Source organism: Mastacembelus armatus, chromosome 5 (genome assembly GCF_900324485.2).
Source record: "Mastacembelus armatus chromosome 5, fMasArm1.2, whole genome shotgun sequence".
NCBI lineage: Eukaryota > Metazoa > Chordata > Actinopteri > Synbranchiformes > Mastacembelidae > Mastacembelus > Mastacembelus armatus.
The window spans coordinates 1,742,379-1,766,889 of NC_046637.1; the positions used below are offsets into that span (position 1 = coordinate 1,742,379).

The 24,511-nt window shown below is 41.1% G+C and overlaps 2 protein-coding genes and 1 long non-coding RNA gene across 4 annotated transcripts; all 3 read right to left on the bottom strand.

Annotated features, from left to right (window-relative positions):
- Positions 1–1,727: 1,727 nt before the first annotated feature.
- On the bottom strand, positions 1,728–23,818 carry LOC113130551 (butyrophilin subfamily 2 member A2-like). Of its 2 annotated transcripts, XM_026307280.1 has the most exons (6): positions 23,516–23,818; positions 22,274–22,609; positions 4,425–4,703; positions 4,089–4,220; positions 3,176–3,244; positions 1,728–1,904 (listed from the first exon to the last, which is right to left on the bottom strand). In XM_026307280.1, exons 1-6 carry the CDS (start codon positions 23,583–23,585, stop codon positions 1,828–1,830), a joined length of 963 nt encoding a protein of 320 aa, XP_026163065.1. In that variant the 5' UTR covers positions 23,586–23,818; the 3' UTR covers positions 1,728–1,827. The 2 variants fall into 2 exon arrangements, with proteins under 2 accessions (XP_026163065.1, XP_026163066.1); XM_026307281.1 differs by lacking the exons at positions 1,728–1,904; positions 3,176–3,244; positions 4,089–4,220; positions 4,425–4,703 and adding exons at positions 15,230–16,155; positions 16,318–16,440; positions 18,676–18,954.
- On the bottom strand, positions 7,752–9,460 carry LOC113130557 (uncharacterized). The gene is made up of 2 exons (XR_003295712.2): positions 8,611–9,460; positions 7,752–8,338 (listed from the first exon to the last, which is right to left on the bottom strand). It is a non-coding gene; the product is annotated as an uncharacterized LOC113130557 (long non-coding RNA).
- LOC113130555 (butyrophilin subfamily 3 member A2-like) lies at positions 10,091–14,606 on the bottom strand. The gene is made up of 5 exons (XM_026307293.1): positions 14,451–14,606; positions 13,434–13,457; positions 12,301–12,579; positions 12,072–12,192; positions 10,091–11,529 (listed from the first exon to the last, which is right to left on the bottom strand). The coding sequence occupies exons 1-4, from the start codon at positions 14,512–14,514 to the stop codon at positions 12,077–12,079; spliced, it is 483 nt and encodes a 160-aa protein (XP_026163078.1). The 5' UTR covers positions 14,515–14,606; the 3' UTR covers positions 10,091–11,529; positions 12,072–12,076.
- Positions 23,819–24,511: the final 693 nt, after the last annotated feature.

Genomic DNA, 24,511 nt, shown 5'->3' on the forward strand with positions numbered 1-24,511 from the left:
GTGTTTGTGGAGGAAGTGGAGGAATGACATCAACATTCAGTCCCACAGGGTGTAATCACATTATAATAATAATAAAATTCATTTATAGAGCACTTTTCTAAACATAAGTTACAAAGTGCTTTACAATAAAAGACATAAAAGAACAACGAAGTCCTAAATACTAAGGAGGATAAGAGGAAGATAAAAGCTGTCCCCATTTAAAGGGGATGAGGGAAGACCTGCTGGTAAAGGTGAAACTTAAGAAGAGCTTTAAAAGATGGTACTGCATCAGTCATCCCAGAGTTTGGGGGCTCTAACTGCAAAGGCTTTATCACCTCTGGTTTTCATTCTAACATCAGGGATACACAGAAGATCTGTATCAGAGGATCTCAGGCTATGAGCAGGCTTATACGGCTGTAGCAGCTGGGACATATAACTTAGAGAAAGGCCGTGTAGTCCTTTAAAAGTTATTAATAAAATCTTAAAATCAATCCTAAAACGTATCGAGAGCCAGTGTAAGGAAGCTACAGCAGGAGTGATATGGTCAATGCTACTTTTTCTACTTTGGCACAGGCAGGTGAACAGACTGTTGCAACAGTCAAGACGTGAATAAATAAAATCATGTAAAATCACCTCCGTATCCTTAAATGATCAAATTGAGCTTATTTTGGAGATAATTTCTGAGGTGATAAAAACATGTCTGGACAGTCTTTGTGACATGGTGCTCAAAGTTTAGTTTAGGACCAAACCAAACACCAAGATTTTATGCGGCGGATGTTGTTTTATGTGAGAGAGAGTCTGTACAGGGCAGAATATGTTTGGTTATATGTTGTGGGCCAATAACAACCATTTCTGTTTTAAACATTAGGCATGTTTCACCCCTGAAATCCACTTGGTTTGACCCTTTGAGGTCCAGGGTATAAACGGCTGTTTTTGACTACCTATGATTTTACCTTTAGCCTACAATGGCTCTGAAAGGACTTAACTCCATCACTAAACCATCCACATTACAGCTTTCAGCATATAACAATGAATGAATGTCTGTGTTCACTAAAATGGGGAAAAGCGTCTGAAAATGCAGTGTAAAACAGCTGATATTATAAAGGGCAGTCATGGCCTAATGACTAGGGAGTCGGACTCGTATTGCAGGTTCGAGTGTTCAGGTCTGGCAGGAATTGTTGGTGGCACAGAATGAATAGCCAGCACCCTGTCCACCTTCAATACCTGAGGTGAGACCCTTAATCAAGGCAAAGGCATTGGCTGCCCACTGCTCCAGGTGTGTGTTCACTACTGTGTGTGTGTGTGTGTGTGTGTGTGTGTGTGTGTGTGTGTGTGTGTGTGTGTGTGTGCGCACACACACTTTGTGATGGGTTAAATGCAGAACACAAATTCCGAGTATGGGTCACCATACTTGGCCATAAGTCGCTTTCACTTTCACTTCACATGTTGCTGTCTGGACCACAGAACAGCAGCCCTAGAGTCAGACATTTAACTGTTAACGACTTAGTTTCTCTGACGTTAAATATCATATTCAGGCTGACGGTCACTGCATCTCAACAACTAACATTAAACCACATAGAGACCAACAACCTCACACACTCACACTCACTCCTATGGGCAATTTAGAGTCACCAATCAACCTGACATACATGTTTTTGGACTGTGGGAGGAAACCAGAGGACCTGGAGAAAACCCACACAAGCACAGGGAGAACATGCAGACTCCACACAGAAAGGCCCCTGATGGGTTTCAAACCTGGAACCTTCTTGATGTGAGGCAACAGAACCAACACTCATCCACCACGCCGCCCTCTTTAAAACTCTTGAGAAAACACACACACACACACCCCTAACAAACATCTTCTGGGTTCTGAAGTGGCTTCATAGATTCCCTGTTACAAACACCGTTCCTCTTGTGACCAGAACCTGCAGAAAAGAAAACAGAAGTAAATATCACATAAAGTAAACTTTTATATTCAGGCTCACAGAGTCCACATGTGGCTCAGACCAGATCACAGGAAAACTAGAAAATGAACCTGACCTGGTAGACGACCAGGACTGTGAACTCTAACAACCACAGGAAGACGATAAAAATGGAAAAACAAACGGTCGCTGCTGCCGGTTTTTAAACACGGCAGGCTCGACTCTCGTGTTGGATGCGGTCAGACGTCCCTCCCTGACCAATCGCTGACCCACAGTCTGTTGACGTCACATTTTAGTATCGACTCGGCTCGCTCGGAACCTCGGCCGAGGAGGAACTAGAACAGTCCCTGCTACAGGTTCTATCCATATGTGTGTGTTTATATGTTTTTAGGGTTCACATGTGAACACGTTTCACTGTTGGTTTAACACTGGTGATTTTGTTGTAAATAAAAACTGCCAAAATATCTGATCCTCCAGCACAAAAGTCAGTTTTCTAACTACAGCTTCAATTTGATTTACTCCAAGATTTATATGTGCAGAGTTTATCTTCTTATCTTAAAGTGCAGCATCAAACGTGACTGAGCTCTGGTCTACGGACAAGACAGGTCTGTGTTTGCAGTTCAACTGTACAGGGATGTTTTAGGAAAGAGTTGGCTGATTTTCCTCAAGAAGTCAAGTGAACATTTACAAAATATTAAAGTGAAGTAACTAAGTTCCACAGACAATAATCACAGTTTACAGCAAATCCTGACCTCAGGGCTTTTTGGTTCCTTTTCTAATCTTTGCATGTGCAGACTGATGCATGAGAGTCCTGGACTATGATATTAACTGGACTGGTTTTCTACTTTTCAAACTAAAGGTGCAGCTGAATGTGAAATGCTAATGTTTGTTCTGTTCACTTCATAGCTCTTACGATGTGTTCAAGGTGCCCTTCACATCAGGAAATAAAGGTGTTCAACAATTAATGAACAACCTGTGAACCATCAGTACAAAACAGTGAGACCATCAATTAGCTGGGGATGCTACACCCATAACAACCAAATGGCTAACCTCAACCCTAACCCTAACCTAAACCTGATCCTGACCTTAAACCTAAGACCAAGTGTTCACCCTCAAACAGGAGTCTGGATGAGTGAGGACCAGCCAAATGTCCTGACTTTGTCAAAATGTCCTCACTGTGACTGAATTATGCTCAAAATGCTCCTCACAAAGACACACACACACACACACACGCACACGCACACACACACAGCAACAGATGTAAAACTAACAACCTTCATGAAGTGACTCCACTACAGGATCAGACCAGAATCTTTTCCCCAACGTTTTCAGCCGACCAGAAGCTGCAGAGAAGAAAACAGAAGTAAATATCACATCAAGTAAACTTTTCTATGACACAGACATGATGTTATGATGTTGGTCGTCGTCTAAAATGATTTTTCTCTCCCAAAATTATCTTCATTTAGTTTCATCTCTCAAAGTCTGTTTTCACACAGTGAATAGTGCAGACTGACTGAAAAGGCTGAATGATGGTTTCAGGTCGTTCATGTGTTTTCCAGAAGACTCAGTGATCAACGTTACCCTGAGATCAACCACCAAACAGAAATCCTAAACCTGTGAAACCAAAACTACATGTGATGAGTTTGGTCTGATACCGACCAGAACAGAGGAATGAAACAATCTGATTTAAACCCAGTGTAGAGTCAAATGAAGCTCGCTGACTCTTCCTGTTGACTGTCTGGGAATAGACAGTGTTTTATTACAAACCAGACCACATGAGACAAACACTGATGTTATCCAAGGACAAAACACAACAACTACTTCCTGTCATTTCAAAATAAGACTCCACTGAGTTCAGTACATGGAGGCAGAGATCACACCATCCTGTCCTCATCCTCTGCTCCACACACACCTCTGAGACAGAAACACTACAAACTACTACAACCTGAAACCACCGATTGTGCTGATGTTAGACAGACTGATGAACTAAAAACAAGACTTCATGTCAGTCATCACAGACATTAGATGATGTTCAACTGTTCCACTGTGAGACGTTCAAGTGTCACTTGCTGGTGTCAGTTTTCAAACCTGAGGCCTCCTAAATAAATGAGCTAATGAGACTCTGGACATGTGACAGCTCAAAGTATCTGTTATGTTGATATGATCCAATCAGTCATTTAAACTCACCTTTATTACGGCGTATTGTGATGTAAATGGCTGCTAATACAGACAGAACTGCAGCGACAATCACAATTCCAGTGAAGACTCCACCTATGAACATTGGGGCCTCATGGCAGGACTTGTCCTCCAACAGTCTCTCTGAAAAGGATCATTAAACCAATATAACACAAAGTGTCACTGCATGTGATGTACAGCACACTGGCCATAAACTACACTAAACACTAAATAACTGAAGGTGTCTAAAAATCTATGCAGATTAAAAGTATTGGAAGATTAAAACACCAAAAACAAATCCCACCACAGAAAGGTGCATTACCCTCAGTTTGAAACCCATTTTCTTACCAGGCACATAGATCTCTTCTTCAGTCCTGTGGCCGATGTCCTTCTGTGTGGACACACAGTGGAAGAGGTTTGTTGATGTCTTGGTCACAGTAGTGAGGAGGGAGACGTAGTAGAGGCCTCCTCTTTCTGAAACCTGTGGCTCCTCAGCACGAAGGACGTTTCCATCGCTGTCCTGCCACTTTACATCAGGTTTGGGAGAAGCACCTCGAACCTCACACTGCAGCACCACCCCATCCTCTGTGACCTTTAGTATCTTAGTCACAGGAGCTGGAGCTGCACCTGTGAAGTTTAAAAATGAGTTTTATCTCAATAAAAGTCAAACTGATGCAGTCAGACAGAACTAAATCTAATCACATCATCTCCTCCACATGCAGCACCAAACTATGGAGTCAGAGTAAGACCCCAGCATGACAACTTCATGCCCTGTGGACCATGGAGCATGGTGGGAGGACATGCAAATCTGAAATGGCAGGAACAACATGAGCAGAGGTGCTAGTTCACACAGCAAATGCTGCTGCTAAAAATGGCAAATATCGGCCTGATAGATCAGTTGACCTCTAACTTACAGTCTGGAACAAAATCAGTGTGAGCAGACAGAAACAGCTGCAGCATGAAACGGCCACATGAAGCTGAAACATTCACTGCTCTGCTCATGGAAAGAAAATGCAGCAGTGAACCAGCACAAACAAAAGAAGAAGCCTGGAAGCTGGAAACAGATATGGAAAGAATTTCAATTACTATAAGAAGTCGGGATTTTAAATGAAATTCATTTGATCCATTTGTTAGAAGTGATAAACAGAATGGATCTTAGTGAGACAACTTGCCTGCTGCAGTTTACAGCAACTTCAATGAAGGTAAAGGAGGAAAAGGAGGAAAAAGTCAGGTCAGTTTGTGAGAACATGACAGTCTGAAGCTACAGGAGCTAAGGTCTGTGCTGTGTGTGATCTTGTTCTAATATCCATGCAGACACTGGACTAGACTGAGATCAACACATCAGGTTTCTCTGAACTGTCTTCCAGTTGTGTTTGAATTGTGTCACAGTTGTGTCATTTTGATGCTCATTACATTTATTTTGAGTGGAATCAACCATCATGTTCCCTGTTAGTTCTGTTTCAGTCTCCATCTGCTCCTGGGAAACACTTCAGACTTTCTATCTTCTTCTTCTCCTCTGGGCTGCTCCCTTCAGGGGTCTCCACAGCCAATCATCTGCCTCCATTTAACCCTATCCTCTGTATCCTCCTCACCCACACCAACTATCCTCATGTCCTCCTTCACTACATCCAAGAACCTCCTCTTTGGTCTTCCTCTAGGCCTCCTTCCTGGCAGCTCTAACCTCAGCATCCTTTTACCAATGTATTCACTGTCCCTCCTCTGAACATGTCCAAACCATCTCAATCTGGCTTCCCTGGCTTTTTCTCCAAAACATCTAACATGAGCTGTCCCTCTGATGTCCTCATTCCTGATCCTATCCATCCTCGTCACTCCCAGAGAGAACCTCAACATCTTCAGCTCTGCTACCTCCAGCTCTGCCTCCTGTCTTTGTCTCAGTGCCACTGTCTCTAAACCAGACAACATTGCTGGTCTCACCACTGTCTTGTCCACCTTTCCTTTCATTCTTGCTGACACTCTTTTGTCACACATCACACCTGACACTTTCCTCCACCCGTTCCAACCTGCTTGCACACGTCTCTTCGCTTCTTTTCCACACTCTCCGTTGCTCTGGACTGTTGACCCTAGGTCCTTAAAATCCTCCACCTTCTTCACCTCTACTCCCTGTAACCTCACCGTTCTACTTGAGTCCCTCTCATTTACACACATGTACTCTGTTTTACTGTGGCTCAGCTTCATTCCTCTCCTTTCCAGAGCAAACCTCCACCTCTCTAGATTTTCCTCCACCCGCTCTCTGCTCTCACTACAGGTGACAATGTCATCTGCAAACATCATGGTCCACGGAGATTCCTGTCTAACCTCATCTGTCAGCCTGTCCATCACCACAGCAAACAAGAAGGGGCTCAAAGCCGATCCTTGGTGCAGTCCCACCTCCACCTTGAACTCCTCTGTCACCCCTACAGCACACCTCACCACTGTCTTACAGCATCATACATGTCCTGCACCACTCGAACATACTTGTCTGCCACTCCAGACTTCCTCATTCAAAACCCCAGCTCCTCTCTCAGCACCCTGTCATACGCTTTTTCCAAATCTACAAAGACACAATGCTGCTCCTTCTGACCTTCTCTGTACTTCTCCATCAGCATCCTCAAAGCAAATATTGCATCTGTGGTTCTCTTTCTTGGCATGAAACCATACTGCAGCTCACAAATGCTCACTTCTGACCTCAGCCTAGCCTCCACTACTTCTAACTGCTACATGCAAATAAAACCATCATGAGCTGAAAGACACTGAGATGCTCTATAGAGCTGAGATCTACTGTAAAGTCAGGTGATGATTCTCTATGGATTTGTCACAGGGAGCATCACCTTTCAAATTACATTACAAACTGATGGCATTTTACACAGTTTTATCAAAGTACTCACCAACAATGAGACTAATGTGGAAAATCAGTCGTCCTGTCTCAAGATGTGGAAAATCACAGGTGTAGTTTCCACTGTCAGTCACCTTTGTATTTCTGATAACTATGGAGGCGTTACCGAACTGCAGCTGATCAGGAAAATGAAAGACGCGTCCTTTGAACTGCTCATCTTGATGTGGACTGGTGATGCTGTACGTCAGACCACCATCATACAGGAACACCTTCTTCTGACCATCTTTCCTCCATTGAAATAGGTTTTGGACAATGTTCTCCCTGGTGCTGAGGGAACAGGGTAAGATGGCGTCATCTCCAACTGTCACCTTCACTGTGACGTCACCTGGTCCTGAAAGGAGGATCAGACTTTAATCATTAGGTTTAAACACAGAATCAGGCTGATGGGAAAACAACTTAAATTCTGTGTATAAACAGCTGAGAGAAAACCAGTGGGATCTTTTGTCCTGCTCCAGGTCAAACTGCTCTGAATCCCTGCAAATGCCCAGTAGATTCAATGTGCATGTCAACACAAATGTAAGTGACTTTGGTTTATAATCTTCAACACTGTCCTGGTAATAAACAAACAGCGTTACCTCCTGATCACTGGTGACGTGATGTTAACACCTGGACACTTATTCATCCAATCACATCAGAGCTGCTTTTTCTGCTGTTTGCTTCTGTTTTGGTTTAGAACCAACCAGATAACTAGCCCTGGGTGTCCCTTTATATCTAATACACATTAGTAGAGTTTTTAAATGTTGGTATATTCTCACAGACTGAATGAGCCAACACAACAGAAACACATTTGACTTTATAAAGTTCAATTTAATTCATTAAATCAACACATAAAACAACAAACTGAGCATCAGGCTGTTCAACATGAAGGCCACATATGGGGAAACACATTGATGTCAAAGTGACTGTGAATTTTCAGCTGTGGTGTTTTGGTTTGTCTGACCAACTGTCTAAAACTAACAATAACTGACTTCACTAACATGTTGAACTAAGAAACCATCAAAAACTCAAGATCACAACAGCCAATCATTGACATTTGGGTTTTTAAGAAATGATCATTTTCTAAATATTTGGGGATTGATTTTCTGTCTATCAACTAATCAATTCATTGACTAATTGTTACAGCTCAACATGACTGCTGATTGTTCTGAGCAGCTTTTTAACAGTCAAAAAATTGTTTGTTGAATCAAACACCATCAGTGTCTTTTTAACGTGCATGAGATAATTTTACTACAATACAGCCACAATGAAAAACCCAAGTCACGTTTGATCCCGCGAGTGTTTGTGAAATCACCAACTACAATCAGCCGGTGTGGTTAAATCCATTAGTGTGTGGGCTCAAACTGTCCTGATGTCTGTGATCTCCCACGATCTGAAAATGTAAAAATAAAATTAAAGGAAATTTCAAATAAAAATTTAAAATGAATTTAAGATGTAAAATCCTCTAGTGTGTCTCCAGCCTAACAAGTGTAAAGTAAACACTGCTCCTGGCACAGCCCTCAGCCCAATACTGTCGGAATTTACTTTGTGTATTTTTTTCCATTTTTAATATATTTCATCATAAATACCTCAGCTTCCATGTTTCTATTCTGCTCCTATTTTAACCACCGACATTAAACCCCGTCCTGGTCCGTAGTTTCTTACCCTGATTTCCAGACGCTCCAGTCCAGAACAGGAGACAGATGAAGGCCAGAGAGTCCAGAGTCCTCAGACAAACCATGATGGTCTCGGTAATTAGCGATAAACACAGTTAGACGATGCAAACACGTTGATTAATTAGTTAATTAGAGTCTAAGGTCTGTTCAGTCCGGATGATGAAGATGATGATGGAGAATCAGGATGAGACTGGGGCGGGGTTTTGTCTGCAACAAAAAACCTTTGTTGTTTATAGTTTATTCATCGGGATGACGATGATGATGATGATGATGGAGGAAGATCAGGATGTGACTGCGCATGGATGAATCTCATGTGATGCTCGTCATTCGTCAGGTGATCTCTTCCTGCTCCACCTACTTCCGCCTCCAAAAGCCTTTGTTGGTCCCATCAGTGATGAGAACAGGTCTCAGCCTAATTCTCCTTAAGGTGGGATGAGGTTTCAGGGAGGATCCCTGGATGTTCTGGTCAAATATCTGCTCATGAAACACAAGTGACTTGTTCTATAAAGCTCGAGGGATGGAGGCAGGAGGGACTGGAGCTGTGACATGAGACTGGATATTATCAAGTGGATGAAATTAAGTCGTGACCAAATCTAATTATTAAAACCATAAGATTCATTAGTGTGGGAGCGTTTGTCAGCAGGTATTTAGCTTTATCTGAAGGAAATAACTGAAATTAAAGAAATAACTGAAACAAAGCTACAATAAATAAAAAGAAATATCTCCATGGTAACATGGTTTGGTCCCACTGTGTTTTATATAAATGTGTTTATCTTTACTGAAACTGATAATTTCAGAAATCAAAGTATGTCTGAAATATCTAAGTGAAATAAACTGAAATGGAAAAAAAAAATAACTGAAACAAAGCTACAATAAATATATGTAGGGAACATGAATCCATCACGTAGCTGCCCAAAGACACATGGAGAAGGAACCAGGGAACATAGAACAACCCAAGTGGGACCATCATGGATAATGAGAACACAGAGCTACCAGGGTTTAGACATGGGGAACACAGGAAGCAGAGCACAGATCCTGACATCACCCCCCTTCCTTCCTCACAAAAGTATCTCTGAGACCAGGGGGTCTCTAACTCCACCCACCAAGCTCCACTGCCCTGCAGGTTTCCAACTATCTGTGACTTCACAGCTTCTGATTGGCTGAACACACCTGATCCAGGTAATCAGCAGTGGGAAGAGCAGGGATAGTAGGAAAACAAGCAGGACGGTGGACCTCAAGGACTGGAGTTAGAGACCCCTTGTCTTAGATTATATTGCTCCAGTCACACTCATCACACAGTGAATAATTCATTATAATCATAATATAATAATAATTGATTTACTCACAAGTCCTCGGGTTTATCTGGTGACCCTTTGGAAGGGTCCAGGTCCCTATGTTGGAAACCACTGTAGTAAAGCAGCTAACTAACCTGATAATAACAGGGACAATAATAATCAGTAGTCCATCCATCATAATGAGCAGAATGAGCACCTTTATTTTGATATTTCACTGCATTTGACTCCCAGTAGTTTTACAAAAATATGATTTCACAGGCAGCACAGCACAACAACGTAAATATCAATAAACAATAATACACTGTTTTATTTTAGTATTTTAACAAACCCTGAGAATGTACCTTGTCACTGTAAAAGCTTTTTTAGTTTTATTTTTTATTTATTTATTTTGCTACATAACTTTTGTGGAAAAACCAACTGTCCAAGCTGAATATTATAGTTTGCATGTAAACAGACCACCCATTGACACGGCAAAGGCGGGGCAGCTGCGACACATGCAGCAGAGCGAAGATAAAGAAAACACACACCCTCTAACACCCTCTGAGTATTTACATGAAGTGTTGGCTCGGTCCGACACCATGTGGGCTCAGTAAAGACCTTTATAAGAACTGAAAGCAGGGACTGTGTCTACACCTGATCCCTGGATTTAAAGTGAGCAAATAAAAGCAATAAAAACATTTAGTTTGTGTTTCTTCTCATCCGAAATATTACAAGAACCATTAACTGATTCATAATGCCAATACACAGCCAATGATTATTGATTATTGATTGATTATTAGCAAATTTCATTAGAACTGGTGATTCTGCAGGTTTCAACGCTGAGCGTCTGGACTTTTAGATTTGATAAAATCCATATGATCTTTAAAATAACTTCCTGTAAGTCACTTCAGTTTTACCAGGTTCTATTTATCTCATTGTTTACTCATTGACAGTGAGAGAGTGAAATATACAAAGGAGATACATAAGAAGGCAAAGCAGGATAATATAACAAGAAAAGAAAACAAAGGAAGTAAAATGACAAGACACTGTATTTGTTGAGAGAAATGTTGAGATCTTAATTTCGCAGCTCTGCAGTGACCTCACAGGGAGAAAAGCTCAAAGCTCTGTCAAAAAAACAGTCATGAAACTTGTGAAATCTCTGTAGAAACAGTGAACGTCACTTGTTGTTGTAGATTGTGATGATACACACGTTTGTTTTTGTTCCTCCTGGAGATTTTACATTGATTTACATTGATTTCATGGAGACTAACCCTGATCATAACCACTACGTAGTCTGAGAGAACTTATCTGAGCCAGGAGCTTTGAGGACCAAAGTGTCTTCACTGGGCTGTTTATCAAACTGCACAGACACTGAAGTTTCAGAGCTGACGGAGAAAAGTGAGTGAGTTTGAGGAAAAGGGTCAATAAAGTCCTGAGGACGGTGAGAATCCACAGTTTGACTTAACTGTCCTAAATGTATGTCCTATATTTGATTATTTTTGTCTGTCCTAATGATTCGTTTATTTTCATGCTCAAATCTTCGACATGTCCTATAGAAATGAACCTGCCTTGTCTTACTTTAAAACACCATCTACCATGTTTTCCTCGAGGTGGATGTTTCTCCTGGTGAGAACCTGCAGAAAGAAAAAGGTTCATTATGATTTTTCACAGGAAGCGTCTCCAAAAAAAAATCTGCCATTAATAAAATGCATTTTTATTCCTGTATCATCTTTTAAAGGGCAAGTTTCAAACAGTCAGTAGTGGAAACTAAAATCTTTCACTTGCTTTTCTCTTCTGTCTCGATGCTCAAACCTTAAATCAGCTTCAGCTTCATCACATTTAACACTGACCCAAACACACTGATCATCAAACTGAGGCACTTTCTGTTGAGTGTGAACAGTCACTCTGAGCTAAACTCCTTTTATACCAATGAACTGCTGCTGTCAGCAGGACAAACAGAATTCAAGCTGCAGCTAATGATTATTTGTACACGTGTGTGTTAATGCTGAGTGTTGTATAAACCAAAGGAACAGTAAAGTTTGGTGTCAGTACTTTAACAAAGGACCACTCTGGATACACAGACAGCTGGAGTCGTCTGGCCACCAGGGGGCGATCGACTTACAGTGAGTCAGTTGTGTCTGTACAGTCTGTGGCTCAGCCCCTCAGCTGGACTCACCTGTATTACAGCCTGTTGGTTTTCAGAGCCAGAAGCAGAAGCAGAGCGAGAACAAGAATTAAAACTATCGCAGTCACGAGAAGGATCAATTCGAAGTGCGACTCTTGCTTGAACATTTTCTCTGAAACACATCACAGAAACACTAAAGTGACTGCAGGTCATAAACTAGATGAGCAAACATCTGTGGAAACTGGTGAAATTAGCTGCAGTTTTAAACACCTTTTCTTACCATGCACAATAATCTCTCTTTCAATCAGAAAGCCGAGCTTCTTCTGTGAGGCCAAACATTGGAAGTGGTTGGTCCATGTCTTGGTCACAGTTGTGAAGAGAGTAACGTTGAACTTGTCATCTTTTTCAGACACCACTGGGGGGTCAGACCGAAGGACTTTCCCACCTTTTACCTTCCACTCTAACTCAGGTTTGGGGGATGCGTTTGTGACCTCACACTTCAGCCGCACCCCGCCGTCTGTGGCATTAATGATGGTGGTGTGAATAGCCGAGTCTGCACCTGTGAACACAGTGCAAACAAAAGCTGCCGTTGTGTCTGTCCCTTCACTGAAACACTGAAACATGAACGAGTGGGACCTGAAAATGCAGCTGTTAATGGAGGTTTATGGAAACGAGGCCTCATCTTTGGACTGTTGTATAACTTTGTGATATTTAATATTTTCTGGGGCAGCGTCACTGTATTTGTCTCTGCAGGTTCCACCAAGTGTCTTTGTGTAGAATAAATCAATCAATAAATCAATAAATGCATCTTATTAAACATTTAGCACGTGCATGTAAAACCTGCTTAAGAAAGAAGAGAAACACAAACACCAGGTAAATATTTACCATCCCAGGACTGTTTGAAACAACATGACACTTGAATATATTTAAACTCTGATACATGAAATTTGGTCATTAATGACACTGTCAGGCTTATTTCCAAATTATTTGTGTAAGAGCTGAAAATATATGATGAACCATCGTTGCAGATCAAATATTTCAGGTTCAGCCACTCGCTGCTCATTAAGCTGCTGCAAGTTTTAAAAGCTGCTGCATTTTATTCGCCTGCAGTTTGAAGCTTTGAGATTATTTTCATCAAAAAAGGCCCAAAGCTTCAGACGTTTTCATCCTCCCATGACTAGAGATCAGTGAGATCGACGTCAGGTCTGTTTTTAAAGGTAAAGCCCCTGAACATCTACCTGTGTTTTAAATACACATTTGAAGCCATTTTAAAAATATTGCATCGTGTAACTATGATTATGAGCAGCAGGCAGTATTTATTGTGGAGAGGACGTTACATTTCTGCAGAGACCTGCTGTGATAAGACTCATAAATATTATCAGTGGTAAATTAATATATAAAACCAAGACTCACCTGCAATTTTTCCTCTTGTCTCGCCTTTTAAAACAAACAAAAAAAAAAAAGACAAAACTTACACTATCAAAACACATTTTCAGATTTTATTGATATGCAAACAGTTTAAGTCCAGTGATTATTGATAAGAAGTAAAGTGTTAAACTGACTGATTAACAAAATGAAATGAAAATTCATGCACTACATATAATCTGCTGCCATCACCAGATGTGTTTTTATGACTGAGTCAATTTGAACTTAAACTTTAAACTGCTGTTTTCAGTAACAGCCTGTGCAATAGTTATTTATGTTTTCTGCCGCTCTCAGGCTGCACTCAGAGGCTGTTCCTCCACGATAATGTGAACACGCCTTAAGTGTGTGCTGATGTTGTTCCTGCAGGCCTGGTGATAAATACACGACTGCTGATAAAGGTCAGCGTTACCGTTAGCTGGTGGTCACACCCAGACTTTATGTTTCATTGAAAATGTTAAAATGGTCCAAGAGAAAGACCCTAAACCTGTGCAGCTCTGTAGCAACACAGCACGACGCTGGGCCGTGATATTGATCTGGGCTGATTATTTGGTTTTACTGAAGTTTAGTTGCATGATATTAAAAAAACTAAATGATTTAGACTCATTGTTTGGTTATTTAACAGCTGTTAACACATTCACATAATACAAGAGCAGAATATTAATAATCAATATTCATGCAGTCATCAATACAAAAAACTAATTCTCAATATTAACTTCCAGATTATTGGAGCCGTGTTTCTAAATCGACTGTTTAACTTGTTGAGAAAGTGAGTGTTTGTTTTATAGTAATTGTTAAAGGCAGATGGAAGAGAATTAAAAACTGATAAGCTGGAAAACCTGATTATTAGTTTAGAAAATTAAATTACATTGAAAATAGCAGCAGCTTCAAATCCCTGCATGTTTCACTTCAATAAAAAAAAACACTAAATAAAAATATAATACTAAAATATTTATAATAAATACTCTAAATAGAAACACTTTAGACTGACTCTTTAACTTTTCTCACCAGCAGCAAACGTTGTTCCAGACCAGGTCAGGAGGCAGAGACACACGACAGGAAGAAGCTCCATAGTTGTCCAAGTCCTGTCAGCATCAACAGCTCAGCATCACTTCAACGTCTCCATATAATGAAGCTGCAGCCGCTGCTGACAGCTGGACGGACTCAGCCCACACTTTCACTCTTTAGGCTTCCGCTAACAGCAGCAACACTTCCTGTACAGCTCCTTCACAATAAAATCTGCACATATGTCCACTAGGACACATGGATTCTACACAGAAATGGACTTTTAGAGCTGCACTGTGTGTCTGTACCCGACACACTCTGGTTTAGCAGCTTCACCAATAAACAGAAGCTCTGCATGCTGCCCACAAATAATGTCAATAACACACATATGGACATAAAAAATAAGGCCCAGTATTTTGGACTTTAGCTGCAAAACCTTCACATTCATTTCCAGCAGAACAGCAGGTTTGAGTTCAGTGACGTCTGATGTGTTTGTCAATGCCCACGTCTGGTTCAGAGAACAGCTACAAGCAGTGAGGTCAGATCTGATCAGTGGAAGATTTTATATCACATTTTCATTCACAGTCCTTCACACACACACTGATGGCAGTGAGCTGCAGGTCTGAGCTTCAGGAGGAATTTGGCTTCAGAGTTTGGCTCAATGAAACTTCAACATGTGACAGGATGAGTCGGGGATCGGACCCTCGACTGTGATGAACAGACGACCTGCTCAGGTACATGAGTAACTTGTTTCCTTTAAATGAGGTTCACAGGTAATAATATTTTATTAATTATAATTTTATTTCATATTCTTACAGCCACAGATGCTGAAGCAGGTTTAGATCATTTCTTTCTATTTGTTCAGGCCTCAGACAGAAGTCAGCTCATCATAAATGTTACTAATTAGATTTTAATTAATTAAAGAAGAGAAAACAAACCCTCTGTTCTTCAGGAGCCTGAAAATCAAAACTGTGAATTATATTTTAAATGTTCTTGTCATGTTTGAACTTTCCCTCCATCAGGACTCTCCTGGTTGATTCCAGTCTCCTGATTAAACAGTGTGAACAGACTGTTCTGGTCTGAGCCCTGAATCTTTGGGACTGAACATTTAAAACTCAGAAAAACATAAACCCCTGCATGAACCATCAGCCTGATCTTTTTAAGGCCTCATCCTGGTTATTCAGGTCCATGTTTAACTTGGTCCATTTCTTTATTTTTAATTTGCTAAATGTTTCCTTTATTATTTTATTGTTATCAGCTGTTCTAACATCCTGTTGCTTATTCACTGTTTCCACCTTTTCACTGTATCAGCATGAAGCTACTAAATATTGATCCAGTCACTACAGTTTGTACTTTGATAACTGAACAGAAGTGACTTTACATTGATGACACTATAAAACTGTCAAAGTCAGACAGTAAAACTAATATTCAGTAAACAAAATACCAGAAGATGTTTGGTCTCTTAAAGCTAGTTCCAACTTTCACATTACAACTTTAAAATCTGTGAAAAAAAGTGAGAACCAGTCATAAAACTAAAGAAAAGCAAGCAAACAAACAAAACAGACAAACAGCTCACATTGTTCTTTAGCTTCACTTCACACTGGATATAAAGTCATTTATGTGTCCTGGTTAGTTTAGTATCCTTAAATATTGTGGACTTTAAATGGTTCTCCCTCTGTAGGTGGACCTGGAGAACTTGTAGACTGACCTGCAGGAAATAAAAACAAATTTATTTTCCAGACAATCTTCACAAATGTGATCAAACCATCTCTGTAAATACCAACAAAATTATCTGAGAAGACAAAACAACTGAAGACTCAAACATGATGTTTTAAAAACTGAAGAACATAAAACATTATCTATAACTTACCTTTATTACATGTTAGTGTGAGCCAACCCTTCTTTACAAGGGCAAGTAGAACAATAACACCAACAATAACAAGAAGAACCCCAAGAACTGGACCAACAATCCATCCAGTCGGAGTCTCTGGAGCTGAAGAGACAAAGTCAGAGTCAGACTGTGAGGTCACATCATGTCCAGCAGGTTAAACATCAGTTTTCATACAGACGACAACTAAATGTGTGTGAGCTGCTAAAATGGAAAGTGCTGAGCAGATAAAAGCAGCAGTGGGATGAATGTGAGCAGGCACAGTGATGTTAGGACCAGTTTCCTCCTGCTGGGCTCCACAGCTCACAGCCTGGTTCTGGTTCTGGTCCCAGTAGGGAAGAGGCTCACGTTGGAGCAGGGTCCAGTTTCTGAGACGTGTTGTTCATCAGCAGGAAGGATGTTTGAATCCCCGTCCTGACACGTCCACTTCAGTCTGTTTACATCTGACTGTTGCTGCTGAGTCTGATCTGAAAACATGTGACCATCTGTCTCCAGCCCAGTTTCTACTCCCTGAGCCGCGGATCTGATGGACTCTGGGTTACAGCTTCTAACCACCTCTTAGTTTCAGCACAGTCGCTGTTACAGCTGCTGCTAAAGAAAATATGACCAGTTGAACTAGTTTCTGTTTTACTGACCAAAGTCAGTCCAAATACTGATCCAAGTAAAAGTCCTGCAGTCAAAGTGTTACTGCAGTAAGAGTCCAAAAATACCATCATCCAATTGTACTTGAAGTATCAAAAGTAAAAGTACTCATTGTGCCGAATGGCCCATTTCACATGAATGGATCTGATATTATTGGATTCTAATTATTGATGATTATTGTGTTGATCACTTTAATGTTGGAGCTGATGTTAACTACCTTATATACTTCTAATTTGAAGTACTTTATATACTCCTGGGTAGCTGACGTTAACTACCTTATATACTTCTAATTTGAAGTACTTTATGTACCGCTGGGTAGCTGACGATAACTACCTTATATACTTCTAATTTGAAGTACTTTATGTACCGCCGGGTAGCTGACGTTAACTACCTTAAATACTTCTAATTTGAAGTACTTTATATACCGCTGGGTAGCTGACGTTAACTACCTTAAATACTTCTAATTTGAAGTACTTTATATACCGCTGGGTAGCTGACGTTAACTACCTTATATACTTCTAATTTGAAGTACTTTATATACCCCTGGGTAGCTGACATTAACTATCTTATATACTTCTAATTTGAAGTACTTTATATACCGCTGGGTAGCTGACGTTAACTACCTTAAATACTTCTAATTTGAAGTACTTTATATACCGCTGGGTAGCTGACGTTAACTACCTTATATACTTCTAATTTGAAGTACTTTATATACCGCTGGGTAGCTGACGTTAACTACCTTATATACTTCTAATTTGAAGTACTTTATATACCGCTGGGTAGCTGACGTTAACTACCTTAGATACTTCTAATTTGAAGTACTTTATATACCGCTGGGTAGCTGACGTTAACTACCTTATATACTTCTAATTTGAAGTACTTTATATACCGCTGGGTAGCTGACGTTAACTACCTTATATACTTCTAATTTGAAGTACTTTATATACCGCTGGGTAGCTGACGTTAACTACCTTATATACTTCGAATTTGAAGTACTTTATATACCGCTGGGTAGCTGACGTTAACTACCTTATATACTTCGAATTTGAAGTACTTTATATACTGCTGAACAGCAGCTCCTGAAGCCAGAGATCCAACAGTGTCCTGATGTTGTTGGTTCTGGGATTCATGCTGTGACACTGCACTGACCCACTGGCTTCATGAAGCTCTGTCTCTGTCTCATCTGTCTAATTACAGCTGATACAAACTGACTCAGTCTCAGGACGTTTTGGAGACACTTTCATTCTTTGTTTCTTTCCACCTGTGGAACAAAAATGTGTCTGATTCGAAGGATTTCAGCCTCTAAATCGGCCTCGTTGGCTGTTTTCATGTCTGTCCTCAGGATCAGGCTGCACCAGCTCTTCCTCCATCTGTCACTGGGTTTGTGTGTGTGAACTTTACTAAATTCTTCTCTCTGTGTGTGACTGATCAGACTGATGTCAGGACTGACTACAAACTCCACTTCTTCCTGTTGTTTCCCTCCACAGCCTCATTCTTCCTCTTCTCTCTGTAGATTCATCAAGTGTCTCAGAGCCTCAGTACGACTCAGACTCAGCCTGAAACATTTTCAACCTGCACATGTTTTCATCCACTTTGTTCTGGGGTCAGGATGAACATGTGTGGACATTTGGAGAAACTAATAACACGTGAACAATGGAAAGCACTTAAATATTAAAATATAAAAAGAAAAAAACTCACCACTGATGTAAACATATATCTCAGCATAGACCTGATGGTTGATCTCCTCCTGTGTGGCTACACAGCGATAGTGGTCGGTCTTGGTCACAGTAGTTTGGAGGATAATGTCGTAGCTGCCTCCTCTGTCTGTGACCTGTGGATCTTTAGCAGGAACCATGTTTCCACCACTGTCCTGCCACTGGAGCTGTGGTTTGGGAGAAGCTCCTTTAACTACACACTGAAGCAGCACGCCATCACGTGTTTGTTCAAGTATTGTGACATACGGCTTTCGAGTTGCACCTGTGAAGATAAACAGCAGCTGATAAAGACCAATGTCAGATTCCACATTATTCTTCTTGTTCATCTTCTCTGCCTGTAAATGTGAGTCACAGTGAGTTTAAGAGAAAAACACAGAGGAACAGACAGAAACAGAAAAGCTCCATAGAAACGTCGGCTGCACGTCCCAGCTGTTTGACAGGACACATATGTCAAATACTCCTGACTTGGACCAACAGGTCAGTAACTGTTCACCACTGCAAACACTGTTTCTGACTCACATCATGACACAGACACACAAACAGTGAAGACGTTTGGACTCGTCTGAAATTTCTGCTCAGTTTCTTCTGCCACAAAAATCAGCTGCAAATGAAATCACATGAAATCTGTCGTCTGAGACGTCCACAATATTTTCTGACACTAAACCAACAGGAAAATATGGTGGAAAATATGAAACATGGCTCTTTAACAGTGTGTGTCCCCTTTTGTGTCATCAGGACTGAACTGTGTCAGTGAGACACACACTCAGTGGCCACTTTATTAGGTACACCTGTACAGTCTGATGCCATCCAGTCCAAGTGCTGTGACATGAAGTCGACTGTGATGAAGCCTGGAATGTTCAGCTGTTGACACTGTCACACACGTGTTCGTTCAGTGACGTGTCTCAGCACCGAGCTCAGAGTCACAGATGCTGCTGGACTGGACTGTGTCATATTCACAGGGGTTCCTAATATTCTGAGCCCTCGTGTGTGGAAACAGGGAGGACAGAAAAACAGAAACACGTGCTCATGTCTCACCATCTCAGTTCATCCTACACCCTGAACATCAGACACAGATGAAGCTCTGATCAAATGTTTGACATCAAATCCACCTGGAATGAGACCAGAGGTGAATCTACATCTCCACACCTGAGTCTTCATGAGTCTGTAAAGGGACATTCCACTGATTTTACACAGGAACATCAGTTTACTCTCATGAAGAGGACGCCTCAGTCTGCTGTCACAGTCTCATGATTTATTGCTGATAGTGGGAGTCAGGTTGTGTTATGTTGTGTGATGTTAGTTCATGATGTGTAACATGAATCTCACTCATGTCTCTAACATTCAGGACATATTGAGCCAGAGCTGGTTAAACTGTGGAGGATTCAGCTGATTCAGGTGATCATTGTTGTCTCTCTTCATAGTTGGACAACAGCTGGAGCTCCCATCCTACAACTCTACACTCTGACAGTTACATCAGTGTCTGCTCAGACCTTTGCTCCATCATCTCTCACAGCTTCAACTGGACTCTAGATTCTCTAACAGGCCAGTTTTGTCATTAGCACCTAGAAATGTTTCAGTAACTACAGGCTGAAGTTAATCTGCAGCCTCGTCCAGATGTTTTTCTGACTGACCACAGTTTAACACCTCCGTGAAGTTGGCCCCCTACCCAATGCAAAACTTTGCAAAAATAGTCTCAATCGTTTGTGCTGGTTTGTGCTGTAAAAGTTTCCGTTTGTGCTGCTTCAGTTTTTAAAATATTAGACATTATATTTTAGGTGATGACGTCATCAGCCCCCTACAAGCTCCAAACTCACCTGAAATAGTCTCAATCGTTTGTGCTCCGCTTGTGCGACTTTGGTTTTCCTTAACAATACAGTTGAAGTAACAAGCTTCAAACAGATCCTAATTTAGTAAAGTTACCGATCGACCGTGTGTTTCCAACTTATACCAGACACAGCGACTGACAAGAAGTGTGGACTGTAACACCAACTCCAAGGTAAATGTTTTTACTTGCTGCTGTATATCATTATGTCAATAATAATAGTATGTCATACAATATGTTTGCTGTATCTCTGTGCTTATACATACATAAGCTTTGTATGTGTATTATGTGCATGTATGTAGAAATGCACCTCATGACTCAATGAATTAAGCCAAAATTATTTTACTTGTGAAACTGAATTAAAGTGAACTAACATCTTAACATCCATTAACACAAATAATGGACCTTTAAAAACCTAAACACTTAAAAACACTGACAAATTGCCAAATGTGATGATTTATCACATGCATCCAGATGCCAGGCTTCAAAATTGTGTATTTCCTTTTTTGTGTTTTAGAGATCTTGTTTTTGTATTGAACTGTTTCAGGCATAAATTCAATCCATTTCTGAAATGGAACTTCAAGATCAAAAGTCCAGCACTCTTTTGGTCAGGGGGAAAGGGAGTGTCATCACTACTGCCACAGATGTTGTGTCTGTTTAATTTAACAAAAGTGTATAGAGCCTTTGCAGTGATCTTGTTCTCTAGTTGCTCACTAAGCTCTGTCCAGATGTTTGATTAGGAGTAGCTGTGTTGCCATTTTTGACTGTGGCCTCTTTTGATGAACACAGGACTGTGAAAATGGAATCCCTGTTGACTGCTGGTTTCTTGGGCATCTGGCATAAGCAAAACATAATTACTCACTTAAATAATCCTGACTCCAAAAATGTCATGTAGAGTTTAAACCTGTATTACTGTATTGTCCCAAATATAAGGAGAATATGGTAATAATATGTTATATCTTATATTACTAACAATAGAGTAATGTTGAACATATTCTCAAACTAACATGGCTCATATGTACAACTGTAATTAGCATTTAATTGCTAGTGACATAAGTGATATAAGTATTAGCAATGTGTTTTTGTTCAGTAAACATTGGAAATCTTAGCTCACTTGAATTCTGTACCGTTTTTCTTGAAGTTACACTTACAAAAATGAATCTTTGTTTTAATATTGTAAGAGTACTAACCAAGTATCATAACTTCTATTATTTTGCATATTCATTACTGTTTGTACAACAGTTTTACTACAAATACCATGGTTAAACTATGGTTAGCAAGAACCATGGCTAACTTATGGTCACCATGGTCTAAACTGACACTGTTAAAACATTGTACTTACATTGGCCAGAGTTTGTAACTTTATCAACTTTTCCTCTACTAACTTAATTTTCACAACAGCATCTTGAAGAGGGCCACCTCGTGGTGGGAGTGAAGGGTGTCAGAGGATACTCCTTGTAAATAAGGTCAATCAGATGGGAACAAAAGCGCTGAAGTTACATAAAGCTACGACTTGATGGCACAAATCTATTTTAAGTAAGACGGTGACAGAAAGAGTCCGACAGCAGATGAACATGGAGCTGCTTTTAATATGAAGCACAAACGGCACAAACGATTGAGACTATTTTTGCGAAGTCTTGCGTTGGGTGGGGGCCAACTTCACGGAGGTCAGTTACCTTTTAACTCATCTGAAACATCTGGACCAGTCACATCTGTAAATGAGCAGGAGACTTTATCACTGTTTCATAGAAACACTCACCAACAACCAGCTCAATGAGGCCTCGTCTTCTTGGCTGAAGACGTGGAAAATCACAGGTGTAGTTTCCACTGTCAGTCACCTTTGTATTTCTGATAACTATGGAGGCGTTACCGAACTGCAGCTGATCAGGAAAATGAAAGACACGTTGTTTGAACTGCTCATCTTGACCTGGATGATCTTTCCCATATGTAACACCAGCATCATACAGGAACACCTCCTTCTGACCATCTCTCTTCCAGTCAAAGAGTTTTTGGACAATGTCCTCCCTGGTGCTGAGGGAACAGGGTAAGATGGTGTCATCTCCTTCTTTCACCACCATCTTGATGACGTCTGGTCCTGAAGACAAAAACATGCATTAATCTGTGTGTTGATGTGCAGAGAAACCAGGTGAGAAACACTAATAACACACTGACATTCAAACTTCCCAGACATGAAGGTTCTTCTTATTTCTAAGATAATCTCTGTCTGTGCAGCCAGAAAACTAAAACCACACAAACAGGCACAAACAGGAAAAGCTGCTTGGCTGAAAAACTGCAGAGTCTGTGGGCGAGAAAGAGGAAACGGAACAAACATTTTTTTACAGCGGATTCACAAAATCATCTTATCGATTGTTTAAACTTTAGATCATGTTTAAAAAGTGCAATTGTACTAAATCTGCTCTATTTCTGTCTGTCTGGTGTGACAGTGTTTGATAATAAACTAAATGAACCTAAACCTAAAGTCAAACTCTCCCTGACTATGATTCAAATACCTAGAATAATAAAAATGTCGCTGTCAGTCTCCTTCTCTCAAAGCCTCAGGTTTGGTCACTGACTCAGACCCTTTAAAGCTTTGACATGTTGAAAAGCTCCTTCAAAAGTCACGTGAACCAGCTCGAGACGTAACGAGGCCTGGCAGCGGTCACGTGATTTAGGGCTCGTTGAAGCGGCCCTTGTCTGAGCAGGAGCCGCCGCCCTGCGCAGCTCTGCAAAGCCCCAGGAGGACGCTGTGATCAAACGAGTCCACCTGAGCTGTGGAGGCCGCTGCTGCCGGACTACTGGTCTGGTCAGTGGGATCCAGGTGACATCCCACCGTGTGGATGATCTGGACTTTCACCCGGAGCTAAATGCGCCACTAAACTGCGCAGCAGCCAAAGCAGCGCTGCGGCCCCACAGCCCTGCACGTCTCATTTCAATAAAAGCCCCTTCCAAAGAATAAAGACACTTCAGGACCAGTCTCAGTCTGACTCAGGACTTTTCTCACCGTTTCCAGCAGCAAACGTTGTTCCAGACCAGGTCAGGAGGCAGAGACACACGACAGCAAGAAGCTCCATAGTTGTCCAAGTCCTGTCCAAGTCAGCAGCTCAGCATCACTTTCACTTTAAAAATTATTACTAATCGGTATTTAGTGATAAACACAGAGTTAGCCATTAGCTGCTAAAGCTAATGTTGGTACCGACGGTGTCACAAATAAACAGACGCTGTCAGCTCTGACATTAACACGATACAAACACTAATTTATTTAGAGTCTAACGAAACGACAGGAAGAAGGTCCGTAGTTGTCCAAGTCCTGTCAGCATCACTTCCTGTACAGCTCCTTCACAATAAAACCTGCACATATGTCCACTCGGACTCTGCTTGCACAGAAACTGGTCAGACTGTAGGTGCCAGTCCTCCCCAGCAGGATCTGGTCTCCACACTAACATTTCACCTGCAGCTGTGTCTGATACAAACTACAGGGCCTCAGACAGACACATGTTTACTGCACAGCTTCACCTGTTCATGCACAGATGTCTATAGTCCTCCTGACCTGGACTTTATCCACACAAACCAAACCTGGTCCCTGCTGTTTCTGCAGAATCCAAACTAAACACAGAAACGAGCTGCTCATTTAGAAGCATCATGCATACTGCCACAGAAACTCACTGTCAACAGACTCCAGACCAGTCTGTTCCTCCTGACCCTCACCTGAGTCTAACCACAACCACCACACGGGGGCGCCACATCATCATCAATGGAGAGAAACTGGTCCTGATGGGGGACCTGATTTGGACACAAACCCTGTTATTTTCTGATAAGACCTGCAGCTTTGTTGACTGTTGGTTTGGAAAAACTAAAAATCTGTTGATCACCTGGCCTCCCCTCGTCTGCTCAGCCTGCCCCACTGGCACCGTCCTGGATCTGCTGAAATATAAGACACGACTTAGATATAAAAACTGGTTCTACCTTAACTGTAGACACATAATGGCCTGTAGATCCA

Bases quoted from the DNA above. Each gene is read 5' to 3' on its own strand.
- LOC113130555 (XM_026307293.1), bottom strand. From the start codon at position 14,514: ATGGAGCTTCTTCCTGTCGTGTGTCTCTGCCTCCTGACCTGGTCTGGA. The intron at 13,458-14,450 runs GTGAGAAAAGTT...TTGTTTTAAAAG, and splicing joins TGGAACAACGTTTGCTGCTG to GCGAGACAAGAGGAAAAATT. The intron at 12,193-12,300 runs GTAAGAAAAGGT...GATGTGTTTCAG, and splicing joins AAGAGAGATTATTGTGCATG to AGAAAATGTTCAAGCAAGAG.
- LOC113130551 (XM_026307280.1), bottom strand. From the start codon at position 23,585: ATGGAGCTTCTTGCTGTCGTGTGTCTCTGCCTCCTGACCTGGTCTGGA. The intron at 22,610-23,515 runs GTGAGAAAAGTC...TTTTGTCTTCAG, and splicing joins AACGTTTGCTGCTGGAAACG to GACCAGACGTCATCAAGATG. The intron at 4,704-22,273 runs GTGAGTGTTTCT...TAAACTTCACAG, and splicing joins CCTCATTGAGCTGGTTGTTG to GTGCAGCTCCAGCTCCTGTG.